The sequence below is a fragment of the Amblyomma americanum genome, chromosome 10 (genome assembly GCF_052857255.1).
Source record: "Amblyomma americanum isolate KBUSLIRL-KWMA chromosome 10, ASM5285725v1, whole genome shotgun sequence".
NCBI classification, from domain to species: Eukaryota; Metazoa; Arthropoda; class Arachnida; order Ixodida; family Ixodidae; genus Amblyomma; species Amblyomma americanum.
Genome location: NC_135506.1, coordinates 121495727 through 121511725, shown reverse-complemented (window position 1 = coordinate 121511725; position 15999 = coordinate 121495727). Strand labels below are relative to the sequence as shown.

Below are 15999 nucleotides of genomic sequence, written 5' to 3'. Positions count from 1 at the left end.
AACCATCGTACCAGTGTGAACAGGGGCCTGCTTGCGCAAATGGGTCACAATGAGTGTAGCAAGAAAACTACTGACCGCCGCATCAGCCAGAAAAGGAGGGGGCTGATTACAGAAGCTGGCCGCGCCCAATGCAGAACCCCTGCGTTCGACCCTACTGAAAGGATGGAGCGCCGCATCCGCGAAAATAAGGAGTGGTGTGCAGATGCGGGCCTTCAAAAGTGCAGAGATCCTGGTGTCGACTTCGTGGAGACAGTGGACCGTTGTATACGCGAGAGTAGACGGTCATGTACCGAGCTAGGCCGTGACCAGTGCAAAGCCCCTGAGTTCGACTTTACAGAAACGATGGGCCGTCGCATAAGAGGAAACAGGGGACGGTTTACAGAAGTGGTCCGCGACGAGCGCACAGCTCCAGTAGATGACATTGTGGAAGACACGGGGCATCGCGCGAACGACAAAAATGGGCGGCAACAAGAAGCCTTCGGTCACGAGTGCAACCACATAAACGATAACAGGGGGCGGAGTACAGAACTGTGCTGTGACGAGTGCACTGCTCCTGGTCCTGACTCTACGGAAGCGAGGGACCGTCGTGTCAGTGGGAACAGGCAGCGGCAAATTGAGGTTCGCCACAGCCAGTGTAAAGCCCCTGCGATCAACTATGCCTCAGCGATGGACCGTCAATTTACCGAAAACAGAGGGCGACGAGCAGAAATGGACCACCAAGAGCACAGAACTCCCGTAGGTGACATAATAGAAACAGTGGGACATCGAATGAGCGAGAAAAGGGGGCGCCGTGCGGAAGAGTTCCGCGACGAGTGCAAAGCTCCTAGACAGCACTTCATGGAAACAACAGAGCGTCGTGTCAGCGAGAACAGGCGGCAGCTTATAGAAGCAGGCAGCGACCAGTACAGAGCCTTTACATCTGACTTTCCGGAAGTTATGGATCGTCGCATCAGCCAGAACAGAGGAAAGCGTGTAGAAGTGGGCCGGGACGAGTGCAAAGCTCGCGTAGCTGACACTGTCGAAAACAATCGGCAATCGCATGAGTGAGGAAAGAGCGCGGCGTTCAGAAGCGGGGCCTTGAAAGATGCAGAACTCATGGACCCTACTTTGTGATGACGATGGACCGCCGTGCCAGAGAGAACACGGAGCGGTGTACAGAAGTAGGCCGCGACCAGTGCAGAGCTTAAGCAAAACACTTTGCGGAAACAATGGACCGCCGTATCAGCGCGAACACGGGGCGACGTACAGAAGTTGGCCTGGAGAGACGAGAACCCTCGAAAATGATGACCGCGTTTTACCCAGGCCAGAAGAAAATCACGTGGGACGATACTTCTACTAGACGTCAATCTTTCCGCGGAATGAGGCAGAGCAGCCGGAGAGGGTATTCACAAGAGGCTCGTGGCCTCTCTTGGGAGAACGTGATATAGGAAATATTCGTCCACAACGAAAAAAATGGATTTCCAGCGCTCACGACGGCAGCGGTGACCAATTTATAAGCTCGGCTGACCCCGCGCATCTGCTGTCTGCCGCATCTCGGCTGCGAAGCGCTTCGCGATTGAACGCTATGCAGTTGCCAAACACCGCTCGCGGGCAAACAAAAACGGAGTCGCGCGCATGCCCCAGTTCGCTAAACTGCCTGGCGGCGAGTCAGCAAAGCGACCCGGACTACTGGAGTCCTCTGTGCAAGATTTTGCCGCCTATGACCCCGAGAACAGTCGACGAGCGGTGAGTAAAATTTATCGCAAGGCAGTCTATTTGTTCTCTGTTTTCTGTCAATAGGCCACCAAAGTTTTGCCTATAGTTTGGTGAGAAATATATGTCACAAAAATGCAGAAAGGCGAGCTGCGCTGCAAGGACCAAAGGCGTTTCTGCTTCTATGCAGACGCTGAAATGTCCCACTCATAACCGTGCTGGTCAGCACCCTTGACCCCCCCCCCCCCCCCCCCCCGCGGTCGTTTGTCTTGTGCGCCTTCTGTCCGTTGAGCGAAGTTCGACTGGGCGCTGTTCGAGATGCCTCACATCCGTGTACACGTGCATGCGCAGAAAATCACGATATCGATATCGCTTTAAACGTTGCGCTCTGTATATGCGTGTTACGCATGTGTTACGCATGTGTGCCTCTGCAGCTTTCTAACGGCTGGCGCACCGAGATGTGTCGAGAACTCAATCTTTCAACTCTCCTACTATCTGCACGTGGTAGCGATTGTGGCTCGGCTTGAGCCAGTGGGCAGGCCTGTGCACTTTCCTTTTCTTTCTTCCTGGCAACAGACAGACAGACAGACAGACAGACAGACAGACAGACAGACAGACAGACAGACAGACAGACGGACGGACGGACGGACAGACAGACAGACAGACAGACAGACAGACAGACAGACAGACAGACAGACAGACAGACAGACAGACACAGACAGACAGACAGGACAGACAGACGGACGGACGACGGACGGACGGGACGGACGGACGGACGGACGGACGGACGGACGGACGGACGGACGGACGGACGGACGGACGGACGGACGGACGGACGGACGGACGGACGGACGGACGGACGGACGGACGGACGGACGGACGGACGGACGGACGGACGGACGGACGGACGGACGGACGGACGGACGGACGGACAGACAGACAGACAGACAGACAGACAGACAGACAGACAGACAGACAGACAGACAGACAGACAGACAGACAGACAGACAGACAGACAGACAGACAGACAGACAGACAGACAGACAGACAGACAGACAGACAGACAGACAGACAGACAGACAGACAGACAGACAGACAGACAGACAGACAGACAGACAGACAGACAGACAGACAGACAGACCAAGATAATAGGCAGCTCGAATTCAGCTGCCATGGTCCGTCATTGTTGGATGGGAGCAATAAACTGCAGTAATAACACGCGGCTTCCAAACGCGACGAAAAGCAATGATTGGGTGCTTGTCAAAATTCAAGCTCTCACACCATAGCTTAGCGGTAAAGCATAGCGGCGTTTCTATAGCCTAGCAGCGTTTTCAGTCTGACATAAAAAAAAACGTGTGTGAGTAGTGTGTGGGCATCAAAAACGATCGCACTGAAGAAAACAGCAGGTGGTGACAATGAACGTACGTTACATTTTATTTTAACTTTTTCTTCTATTTCTCTTGTGCCCAGGAACGAAATCCTGGGTTCCTTTTTCCATGATTCGTTTTACGGCGACCTAGCGACCCCTCTTCAACTGACCACCAAAGGGCCTTGTCACAACCTGATGCTCATCGGTGGCATATCACCTACCCAACCAGACGATTATGCTGATGGTAAGCCGCCTTTGAGTCGGAACACGCGGGCGTAGAGTTGGCCACAGCTTGCGTCGATATGCACGCGTGAACTGTCAACGCAGCTTCGTTCGCTTGGGAGTCATGATTCTGCCATCATTATGTTGGTTCGCAGTTTAATGCTTACACAGGGAAAACGCAGTGTAACACATCTTTCTTTATCGCTATACGCAGCCAATCGGTGTGCGTTACATGTACTAACATTAACTCCGTGGAGGTATTACTCGTTTCCGTTTCTTTCTCCGTTCTATATAATCCCTGCATTTTAAAGTAGTAGTAATAGTTGTTGTAGAACTGGTTATTAAAAAAGAAAAAAAGAAGGAAAAGATTTTGCCGGCCCCGGGAACTGCTATCACGTACCTTAAGCCCCAGAGCTGCGGCCGGCGGAAATGAAGGGACAGGGAAAGGATTTCTAGGAGACGAGAACGGACAGGTTAGAGTTCACGCCCAAATTGGGCTTCATTTCGCACACTCTGTTCCATATAGTTTCGACGTATTATCCTGGGCCGTCGGAAAAGCCCGTGGTCTGGTAATTGTTTCGCGGGGTCCTCGCACCTGCCTCCCACAATCACAGAGCGTGTTTTAGCCTTGGCTCGCACGCTGCAAGAAGACCTTCAGGTCGAAGCTTTCGGTGTTAAGTGCGCATAGAAATGATGGAGGAAAAAGGAAGCTTATTCCAGCGCGCACGCGGTGCGTGCAGGAGCCGCCGTGCTGTCCTATGACCCGGGCAACGATCGCTGGAGGTCCTACGGCTTCATTCCTGAGCCGAGGTGCTACCACACGGCCGTCATCGTGCGCAACAACGACGTCATGGTGGCCGGTGAGTGCAGTGTAAACCGCCCGCTACAAAAACAGCGTTTAACGTCGGCTCTACCAGGCGCGACGCAGTGTTCCACACGGCTACAAACTTCATAAAAGGAAATGTGCTCCGTCATGAATTGGTATCCAGGCATTAGTGAGTGATGGAGGCACTTTAAGGCCTCTCCTCTGCAGAGGATGATCCACATAGCAATTTTCAAGCTGTGTGGAGTAGTCAAAGTTGATTGTGTATTTGAATGCGAACAGAGTTACTTTTCTTTTCGAGCGTCCATGTTAGGCTGGAAGAGCTTCCAACGTGTACGTTACGCACGCCTGACCCAAAAGATTTGTACTCAACAAACAAAATAAACATCTATGTTAAGCTTGCGGCGACGAGCCCAGAGTAAACTACACCATATTTTCATGTAAACAAAAGAACGACGCAAGATATTTCGTGTAGTATTACGTCCATAACATTCTGTTTAACACTATCTTGATTTTAATAGAAAATGCAGTTGTAGATGCTTAATGGTTTTGGGGTTCGTAGAAGAAGGAGAGGTGTTAAATAAATTCTTTGAGCACTGTTATAAACTGACATTCCTAAGCCTCTACTTAGCGCTTGTTAGCCCTAGCTGCTGATACGCCGTAAATATAAAAACAACACAAGTTAGAAGCGCGACCCGAAGACCAGTACCTTTGATGTTCGTCCCATGGATAGTCGTATGCACAGTCGGTCCTGTTCTCTATCTATAGTCCGTTTGATTTTATCGTTATTATTATCATTTTTGTGTCTACGAGACACATATATCGTCACATACACTCGGAGCAGCAGGGTGGTCGCACACGATGAACCGTGGTGCTAGACTAGGCAGGTTTCCGCAGGGTCTTTCTGCTTTTTGTTTCCTTGCCTCGGTCTTCATATAAGCAACAGCATAGGGTGCCTAGATACGAGCCGGCATCGAGGCACCCTGCTTAACAGCTTAGCCAACACTCGCTCCAAGTTAAGCGCGCATCGCATGCACTGCGGCTTGTGCTTGAAGTTACGCGGCCTATACTTCCGATCCTCTGACTCGTCATAGGCTGTATATGCGCATGCTTGAATGCAACCGTGCCATCTGCGCAGGCGGCCTGGACCCTCTCTGCGTGACGACCAGTGGCTATATGCAGCCATCGAACAAGGCTTTTTTATTCAGTAGCAGAAGGAAGAGGTGGATCGAGCTACCCGCAATGAACCGTGAACGCGCTTTCCACGCTGCCGTCGGCTGGCATGACCGCATGATGGTCTTCGGCGGTATCGATCGCACCGGCCGGTGAGCTCACTTACAGGACGTTTACAGTGCGCAGTTCTTCCGCTTGAGACCAAATGGCGCCACAGACGCGCTCGGAACACGGCGCCATTACGGGCCTCGTAAGTCGCCTGCGTGTACGCCTCGACACAGTAATGGAAATATCGCGGGTGGCTGCCGCAGTGTTCTTTATGCGAAGAAGGGGAAGGACAGAGGAAATACGTGCTCTATTGTCGACTGCAAGACTTGCGACGGAGAGTTAAAGGTGCTGGATTGGATTGTTTTTCGAGATTCACGAAACCGAACTGCACAAGGAAGCACTGCCCCTTTTCGCGGCTGTTCGCCACGCATCCTTTCCGAAAAGGCGAACGCGACAAACACGTTCGCCAACGCTAGACAGACAATAAAGAAAGAACGATTACGATCATGGAAAATCTGCTAGGGGCAAGTGCACAACATTGCCGCGTGAACAATCTGTGCTGCCACCGAAGCCGTCACTTCCTGCTTTCAGCTGCTGCGCAGTTGCGCCTGCGTGTGTAGCGAGACCCCATTGATCGCAAGTTAAGGTTTGCGGTAATTATAGTAACAGCAATGCCCGACTCCGAATTAGATACGGAAAAGAAGGACGACTTTAGTCTCCTACATGCCACTACTGTATATCGCTGAATGCACAGCCGCGCGAACCAACAGAGCTTACCGTCTGTATTGTGCGGCGTCTTGGCGCTACTCTTGAACTTCGCTACAAGCATAGTGCTTTTCATGGACCATATTCGCTATGAAGCTTTTGCGTTCCGGCTGCAGTGCTCCAGGGTGGGTGTCACTTCTTCCTGCGAGACAGTCACGAAAGGTGACTCCGCAGGCCAGCGCTCAGAGTGACGCTGATTGCTTACTATTGACGAGACCTCGAGACTTTTCATGCCCGCATATCGAGCGTGAAGCGTACCAAAATTTCATGTGAATCAGGCTGACGTAATTATGAACTTCGTGTTGTGTGAACGCGTAGCCGTGCGCGTGTTATAAAAATTATATCGCGGAATCCTTCGAAGTGATTGCACGCCAGCTCATGAAGGCTGCTTGATGCATGGCACTGCTACCATGATATTTAAATTTGTGTGTTTATTTAATTTTGTCGCCTATCTGTCTTTAACAAACCAGTAGAAAATATTTTTGGTTTTCTAAACAACGTTAACAGGTTCCAAACAAATGCTTTCGATGTGCATGTGAGCGTTTTATAGAGCGGTGTCTACATGTATGTACGCAATACTGCAACGAGCTGCGATGCCGCGGGAGCATTAAACCATGACGTTTTAGATAATATCAATAAACAAAATTCAGCAAAGCCTTCTGCGGATGCAAAGACATTCATCAGTCGATCCATCCGTTGGCTGGCTGTGCGACGTGAGTAGTAGTAGTAGTAAGTGTTTATTGATAAAAAATAATAAAAAAAGAAGTTACAAGATTTTTGCTAACCCCGGCATCTGCCAACACTGTGGCGGCGTTTACCTGAGCTGGGGCAGCGGAAATAAAGGATAGAAGGCAGTAGGAAGAAGTAAAATGAAAGAGGTGAGGGGACCGGAAGAAAGGACATGGGGAGTGGTCATATATACACTATTTACAGAGTTACAATAAAGTTGTCCAGGTTGTGCGCGTGTACAGTCAAGGTGGAAAAATAAAGATAAAAACACGTGCGCACAACACTTTGCACACAACAGCTGGGGTGGGGTGCCCAGCTTTTTTACGTCCAAGGTAGTGCACGCGGAACGTTCGGTCACTGCGCGTCACTACCTGGGGCAAAACAGACGGGACGTCAAGCCGGTCTGTTCGAAAAATGCACAGAGGCTCACAGTAGTTCGCTCACGGGTGCGCGCACTGCCCTGCGGCCACAATGGTGTCATGAGCGAGTCTGGAAGTACGCCCAGCGCTCTTTAGGCCGCGAGCATATCGCGACGAGCGTCAGAGAACGCGGCACAGCGAAGGAGCAGGTGCTGCAGTGACTGCACCGCATCCATCACACACATCACTCGTCGCGAGTCCGCGACGCACCCGTCGTTCCCCAGGCCACACGCAGCCGACGCGCGCGCGGAGGATAATTTCGCGTTGCGACCGCGAAAGAGCGCGGCAGCCGTTGATGCTGGCGATGCGCTCACTTCCGGCGATGCGTGGGTCGGGGTGCTGCTTTCGGAGACAGTCCTGCATGACCGCACCCACGCCCTCCACCGCAAGGGGTACATCGCTGGCAGGTAGTTGATGTGCGGCGGTCGCGAGTTCGTCGGCCTCCTCGTTGCCGACGATGCCGCAGTGGCTGGGCACCCACTGTGCACGCATCGCATCTTTTCTGCGCTAAGCACTCGATGCTTGCGGAAATATCGCGCACTAGTGGGGTACCACGGCCGTTTCACTGCGGCGGGTGAGAGCGGTGCGGGAGTCGCACTGCGGAGCACTCCTGGATAGCGGAGGGACGATGGAGAGCAGCAGGACAAATCCCAGCTGGATCGCCATCAGCTCCGCCGTGGTGGAGGAGCCCAGGAATGTTGCGTGTTGCTGGCTGTACAGTCGCAGGGCAGGGATGGTAGCCGCCGCTGCGAGGGAGCGGCTATCGCGGGCAACTGAGCCGTCGGTGTACACGAGGAGATTGTCCTGGAGCTCCTCGTGTATGACGGCTCTGGTCACATGCTGCACTGCGCAGAAGGGTTTGCTCCGCTTTCCCGCGATGCCGACGATTTCTCTGTATCTCCGAGGCAGCAGGCCAGGGAGGACAGGAGCCGTAGGGGGGGGGAGGGGCGGGGGGGGGGGGGGACAGTGGCGGCTTCTGTTAGGCGCTTGTATTCCAGCAGCGCCGTAGTCATTCGTGAGCGTGGGTGCATGCGCATCCGCTGCAGGAGCGAACCGCCATCCGGTCCGCGATATAGCCGGTCGATGTGATGTAGCGCCCTGCGCGCTGCTTGGAGCTGGACTGACTGGAACGGCCCCGCTCCTGCCTCGGCCAGTGTTGCGGCGCACTGGGAGTTCTTCGGCAGGCCGAGGCACACGCGCAGGAACTTGCGGTGCTGGAGCTCCAGTTTCCTCCAGTACAGTTTGCGCACCGAGACGAGCGGAAACGAGTACAGTGCCGGCCCCAATGCTGCGGTGTTGTACAGTCGCAGCGCGGCTTGCTGGGAGATGCCCTGGCCTCGAGCGGTGAGCTTGTGCACGGCGGCGGTGGTCCCCTTTATCTGCAAACAGGCCTTGGTCGCCGCGGGGGGGAAAGAAAGGCGCCAGTCGATGTCCAGGCCAAGGTACCGCACCGATTTACGCAAAAGAATCGGAGTCCCGTCCAGTGGCAGTGGCGCAAGGCGCGCGCGCAAACGCGAAAGGCAAGCCATGGCTACCGATTTGTCCGCGCTCAGCGACAGACCTAGGCCGTGCAAGCAGGCGTCAGTTGCTTTCAATGCTCCCTGAAAGCACTCCCGCACGCAGAGCGCCTCGCCCGGTGGCCACCGGCACCACAGAGCAATGTCGTCCGCGTATATGAGCATGTACACATGGTGTCGGCCGCTCGTGGGGAGGCAGGCCGGCACCACCGACATGGCCGCGTTAAACAAAAACGGGGATAAGACAGAGCCCTGCGGCACACCCAGTTCCACTGGGCAAGGCTCGGAGAACTTCCCTCCGACTCGTACGCGCATGGTGCGCTCGCTCAGGAAGCCGGGAACGTATCGCGAAAGGCGACCGCTCACGCCGGCTTCCTCAAGCACCGTGAAAATTGGTGCGCCGTGGACGTTGTCAAAATCGCTCGAGACGTCCACCACCACCACCACCACCACCACCACCACCACCACCACCACCAGCAAGCAGCAGCAGCAGCAGCAGCAGCAGCAGCAGCAGCAGCAGCAGCAGCAGCAGCAGCAGCAGCAGCACGCCGAGCAGTCAAGAGGCATGTAATGGCGGCGGTCTCACATGATCAAAGATGGCAGCCCCATGGCACGGCGCTGTAAAACGTCTACAGCGTGCACTGCAAATTCAGAGCGTGCGAAAGCCTGTATTCGGCCACAAGACTAGCCTGTGACAACTGCAAAGAATAAAAGCCATGAGGCACTTTTTCCAGCTGTCTTGCACCTTTTCAGCCAGCATGGACCTGGTCGGCATGGAGCGTTTTGAAGCGAAAAGCTTCACTATCTTAGTGAACACCGCGCTTCGCGCGAGCCGGCGTATGTGGGAGCACGAGTGACGTCACGCACGGCAGAGGTGGCCGCCGCCGACTCCGTCCTTCTCTCTCTCTCTCTCGCTCCCTAGTCACTACTGCACATGCTCCACTAGTAGCTCCGAGCCACAGGTGTTCCGTCGCTGCACAGCGAAGTGCCTTTCCTCAAAATACAACTTTCAAGTTTCAGTTTTCATTCTTCTTTCCCTCCCTCCTTGCATCCCTTCCTTTACTGCGCGGTTCGTGTGTCCGTCGAGATTTGTGAGACGGTTACTGTGCCATTCCCTTTCCTCAAAAACCAACAAAACAATTGAGCCGTCGGCGTTCATAGAGTTCATTGGCGTTGACAACTTTGCAAAGACCGTTCATTTTCAAGAAAGGAAAGGCGCACAACCAGCTCCGCGGGTGAGTAGAGACCTCAACGCTTATCATGGTGGCTTGAGGACAGCAAGGCACTGCCATCATGTATGACAGGATTCCGCCGAGGTCTTAGTGCCCAAGATAGCGTCTTAGACTTGATCAGTCACATTGAACACCAGAGAGCTTTCGGCCTTTCCACCTTAGCCATTTTTCTTGATGTTGCGAAAGCTTACGACAGCGTGCTTCAGAGCTCAATTCTAAACAGTTTGCAAGGCATGGACATACAGGGCCATATGTTAAGATTCATTTACAAGTATATAAGTAATCGCGCGGTTCGTGTACGGTTAGGGAGTACGTTAAGCACCGAAAGGGTTCTATCACGAGGTGTGCCTCAAGGAAGTGTTCTTTCCCCCACGCTCTTTAACGCCGTAATGGCTGGCCTACCCGATTCGTTGAAAAAAAAGTTGCAGGCAAGTGCGTATGTCACTTTATGCTGACGACATCTGTATTTGGATTACTGGCTACCAACACAAGCGATTAGCCCTGATAGCTCGACAGGCTATACTTTCGGCACAAGCTTACCTTCAAGGGGTGGGGTTGTTTCTGTCAGTGGACAAATCCGGCTTTATTCTGTTTCCAGGTGTAGTAAGACGTCAAGCGCGGTTGAAGATAGACCTCGGCCACTCTTGCATCCGTCAATTCAACCACGCGCGTTTCCTGGGCGTCATTATTGACTCCCGTCTACAGTGGCAAAAAGCTGTAGACGCGATTGTTTCATCTGTATCTTCTCGTCTCAATGTGATCCGTAGAATTGCACGTGAGCAATGGGGAAACCATCCTTCTTCAATGGTCAAATTTCATGAAGCGCTGGTGGTCAGCCGGATAATATATCAATTACCTTTAATTTCCCCCTCGGCATCACAACTTGAGCGTCTCGAAGTTGTCCACAGAAAGGGCCTAAGAAGATCCATTGGAGTTCCCCAGGCGGCTGCGAATAAGGCAGTACTTCATGAGTCCCTATCGAAACCTCTTAGCCTTATCGCTTCTCAGAGACTATTAATGCATCTTCACCGCTTAGGAGAGACGGGAGCTGGGCGATCCTTTCCCCAGCGGCTCTGCAAGAGATATGAGTCGAAGGCTTACTTGGCACTCAATACTCTTAGTTCTTTAGGCATTAATGTCCGAAGGCAAAGGAAACGGTTGAAACCCCCCTGGTCTTTTCCGACCCTCGACTGTAAGGTCACAATTCCCCATGTGAGTGCAAAGCGCAGCTCTCCTTTGGCAGCAACGCGTTCGCTTGTACTGGAATACTTGGAAACAGAGTATGCCTGCCATCTTCAAATTTTCACGGATGGTTCTGTGGACAAGGTCAAACAAGCTAGCGCAGCGGCTTTTTACATTCCTTCTTTGGACTGTAAGGGGTCCGTACGCTGTACTGCTGTCGTATCCTCCACAACGGCTTAAAGTGTTGCTATTGAGGCGGCTTTATGGAAGTTAGGGTCTTGTCCGGTTCAACCTGTTGTCATCCTAACTGATTCAAAATCTGCCCTTCAGAGGTTAGAGTGCGGATTTCCTACTGACGCCTTGTCTCTAAGCTCTCTGCGCTTGGTGCAGAATCTGCACAGCAGAGGCTTTACTCTACATTTCCAGTGGGTGCCCTCTCACATAGGAGTCAACGGTAATGAGGTGGCAGACAGTCTCGCCCATAAAGCTCTCTCAAGGATTCCATCAAAAAAAGTACCTCAAGATGGGAAAAGTCTCTGCAGGAAAACGGTGCTCGATCACTTCAGTACCCTGTGGAGCGCGTCCCACAAGCCATGTGTGACCATGGGACTGAGAAGACCTCAGGCAACCCTTCTACATCGAATTCGCACGGCCTCTGCTCGCACTCCTGCAAGGATGCATGAGACCGGCATAGCATCGTCTCCGCTCTGCTCTTTATGTGGTGTGTGCAGGGATATCGAACATTATTTTATGTACTACCCAGAGTACAACGCGAAAATGCATGTGATGTTCGCTTCCTTCAAGAAGACAGAAACCCGTCACAGCACAGTGCAGGACATTGTCTGCCCGAGTGGAAACCAGACATGCAGAAGGGAGGCTGCACACATTCTTTTAACGTTTCTGCAGAACACGGATCTTGTTTTTAAATGGTGACAGCAGGAACGGACTATGGCCTACTGTGATTGAATGTGTGCGTAGATGGTGTCTTCCGGAGTGGACTACTTTATACTGTGAGTGCATTTGTGCATGGAGTGTGGCACTACAATGCCCTATGTTCTACTGTGACTGAATATGTGCATAGATGGTGACTCCTGGAGTGGACTGTGATGTGAACTGTGTGGATTGATTGTGTGCATAGATGGTGACTGTAGGAGAGAATGTGTGCTATTATAAGAGACTGTGCGCTTAGCGGGGTAGATGCGGCATTGTTAATATTGAAGGGACGCTGCGGTGGAGCAATTGCCGGCAGATAAAGCAAGGCTAACCCCACCGGTAGCATTCAACACCTCAACCTCAACTCAATCTCGCTTTTTTGTACGTGGCGTGGCGTTTGTGTCCAACTGCAAAAGCCTGCTTTGATTGCGTTCCGCACACTGAATAGGCAGCGCGCCCCCCCTGCCACCCTGGGAGGTGGCATGCAGTTAATGTTTGATCGCGAGAGATTGATCATAAAATGAACGCTGCGGCCTAGCTACAGCTGCAGTGCCGCATGTCAGCCACAAACCTGTGAGCGCTAATGCATTCAGGCCACATCTCTCTCTCACCACCGCCACATGTATCAAAGCACGCATGAGGCGTCCGCGTATCTAGAGAGCCAGTTATGCGCCCTTCATTTCCTCAATGCCATCGCCGTCTAGAACATTGTCAACACCAGTATCTCTCGCTTTGCATATCCTGCATTAGCTGAGCTAAACCACATTATATTTTTGCACGGGGAAACGTGCCACGGGCCAAACCCACAAGGCCGTCCCGCCGAGTTTGCACTGTCACGGTCGTTTATCGCGGCCGCTTCTTGCATCCGTGACGGTGCAGGTGTGGCGGCAGGGCCGCATGAGGGTTCGCTCGCGGCGCGTTTGTGCGAAAAATGTTGCATGTAGGCCAGGCTTTAGGCGTTCGTCCGCTTCATCAGACGCTCGCAAAGAAACAAGACTGAATGACGCTCTGCAAGAACGCGCAACTCTTGCTGTCATGCGGATCCCACGTTGCATTAGACTGGAAAATAAACGCTGATTGGTGAATCTGGTGCTAGACGAAATATTTTTGCATGTACAAATATGCATCGCTCAGATATCCCGCCTCTTGGCAGCCTTTCGTATTGTGCGAAGTTTTGCAAATAATGAAACGGTAATAAAATTTCCGAGACATGTAAGCTATCTCTGTACAGGTCTGTATGGGATTATTAATGACGATCTGCTAATATTTGCACAGCAGCCAATCGCTTGATGGAAAACATTAAAGCATGCGACAACCTGGAGCAAAGAAAATCAAATTCTTCGAGACTGTGCTACTAATAAAGAAAGGGCATTTTCATTGAAGAGCTCTGTATAATTCTTTTAGGTGCCAATGCTTCTCTCTGCGCCAATATCGTACGCTCCCCTGAAGTTCAGCGCACAAGTCATCGCTTGCGTATAACTAGTGCGCTTTTCACGGTTCCAGAGACGTATGGTATTCACAGTAAATTATCTTCGATTATGCTACTTATTGGGGAGTAACAAGGTCAACGCGAATTAAATATTTTTTTGGATATTTGAAGACCAGAACAGAACATTCTTTTGCTTTTTGTTTATATTGTGAAAACATAGACTTTTCCATTCAAGTAAATTCTAGAAATTTTGGTAACGAGAAACCACTCGGCTCAGTCTTGACCTCAGCAGTTATGGTGGTATTACGGAATGAAGGTGTATGACAGCCTGATGTAAAAATGCTTGAAGATATAACGGCTGGAAGAAATAATAGCGCAGAAACGAAACACACGAAAAGGCGGAGAGACAAGAAGGACGGGTGTTCTTTCTCTGCCTTTTCGTGTTTGTCTTTTTGCGCTAATATTCGTTCCAAAAGTTGTGCACATTCTTGCCCCACTATAAGCTTTGTTAAAATATCTATAACGGCTGCACACCCACTGACGTCCTCCATGAAAACAGCAATCAAATTCCAATAAGGAAGGAAGTCTGGCAGGAAGACACGATATCTCCAGTGCTGGTCACCGCCTGCCTGTACGCATTCAGAGACCAGGATTTGGAACTGCTGGAGATGAGAGTTAATGGTGAATGCGTTAGTAATCTATGATTGGCATATCACGGAGGGAGGGTGGAAAAAGACAAGCTGGCCTTAACTCTAATGTAAATGCCAGCGTATAAGCGTCTTTGTGCGAAAGCAATAAATCATTACGAGTATTTGTCTTCTTAATTATACATAGCCTTCGAAAGCCGCCACTGGCACTCTGCACAATTAGATACATGCCAAAGTAAGACCATGAAAGTAGTACAGCGATCTGCGCGATAAAGAAGTCTCATGAATACGACTTATGTATCAGTATTTTGAGATAAAAAGGAGACGCGGTTGCTAGTCATTAAAGTTATGTGTTCATTGCAAAACATTACAAGCTTTGATGTTTTGGTAACAAATAAGTCAATCCAGAATAGTAAAGTGTACGTCAACGGGATAGCTCAAGGAAGAACAGCGGAGTTTCTTCGCTGTCCAGTGGTGCTCCTTGCAAGAGAGAGTTCTCGTGCCTGAGTAGCGGCCGGCTGCTTACCTTACGGCGTGGTCAGATCGACGCGACGGTCTTTCTGCAGGATGCTCAGCAGCGCTGAAGTTTACTTCTTCAATGCGAACCAGTGGTCGCTCATCCACCCAATGCCGATGGCTCTCATGGGGATGGCTGCCGCCACAATCGACACACGAGTCTACATCATCGGCGGCGTATCCTGCGGTCCTGACGGGGACGCCCTCCAGGCCTCAATCTACATGTTCGACCCGAGCAGAGACTTGTAAGTGCGCACTGTACGCCACAGAACGGTCTGACGACGAATTTTTCCCGGTTGTATTTAGTTTTCAATGCATGTGCCTGTGTGTGGGGGAAAGAGGGGAGAGGGCGGGGGTAACTCGTCAAGTAAAATAAAATGCGCAAAATTCAGCGCACGAACCCCCCACGCTTGCAGAAAAGGGCGCCCCACTGGGGCCTTTCAGCCTCAGTTCAAAGAAAACTTTGTGAGTGCATGATCGTTCGTTTCTTTTTTCTATTGCCTCTATGCGAACTGCATTAGAGAATCGGCGGCAGACGGGCGCTCCTCTGCGCTCAATAAAGGCAGACCCCCCGTGTTTGCAGCTGGGCCGAGCTACCAGCGATGCCTGAGAAGAGGGCCTTTTCCTCAGCCGTGCCCGTACAGCGCGACCTTTGGCTAGTAGGGGGCGTCGTGGAGCTAAAGCCCAAGGTGGAGTGCACCACGCGCATCGACGTGCTCCGCCTGGCCTCGTCCACCATGGAGCCACGATCTGACATGCCATCGCCCAGGCACTCTGTTCGCGTGGCAAAGACAGGTGAGTGGGCTAGTGGCAGCCGCTGACAAGCACATTCCGCCACCAGAGTGCTGCTGATAACCCTTTCTGCCTTAGTACGGTCGAAAGTGTCGCATGACCCAAGCTGAAACGCTAGAGCGCTTGATTCGAAGGAACCGCTCACGATTTAGTGGCCTGCTCGGTCCGGTATTTCTCACAACGTGCGCTTATAGCTCACCTGTGTTTAGTGTATCCCCATCACACCAATCTCGATGATACTCTGCAGCTAACGAAACGCATCCGGAGCGGAAACAATCAGGTTTGCCGCTGTCCGCCCGGTTAGGTGCGCGCTGAAGGTTCCATTCTTAATTCGACAGTATTAAAACTGCTTTTTCGTCACGCTTTTATAAACAGGTAAAAAGCTCCAATCTAAATAATTTGTATTATCAGATACCTAAATGTTAACTAAAAATGGTAAATGCTAATTAAAATACCTAAATGTTAGATAAAAACTACGCAAGACAAAATGAACAGACTGCAGGCCGCTTGC

The 15999-nt window shown here is 51.7% G+C and overlaps 1 protein-coding gene across 1 annotated transcript in view; it reads left to right on the top strand.

Annotated features, from left to right (window-relative positions):
• The first annotated feature begins 1614 nt into the window (after positions 1–1614).
• LOC144108686 (alpha-scruin-like) overlaps positions 1615–15999 on the top strand; it is a 33714-nt gene continuing 19329 nt past the window's right edge. Inside the window, exons 1-7 of the mRNA XM_077641859.1 lie at positions 1615–1725; positions 1780–1805; positions 3163–3305; positions 4024–4143; positions 5245–5431; positions 14747–14941; positions 15280–15491. Coding sequence (XP_077497985.1) covers positions 1615–1725; positions 1780–1805; positions 3163–3305; positions 4024–4143; positions 5245–5431; positions 14747–14941; positions 15280–15491 — 994 coding nt within the window. The remainder of the gene's footprint in view (positions 1726–1779; positions 1806–3162; positions 3306–4023; positions 4144–5244; positions 5432–14746; positions 14942–15279; positions 15492–15999) is intronic.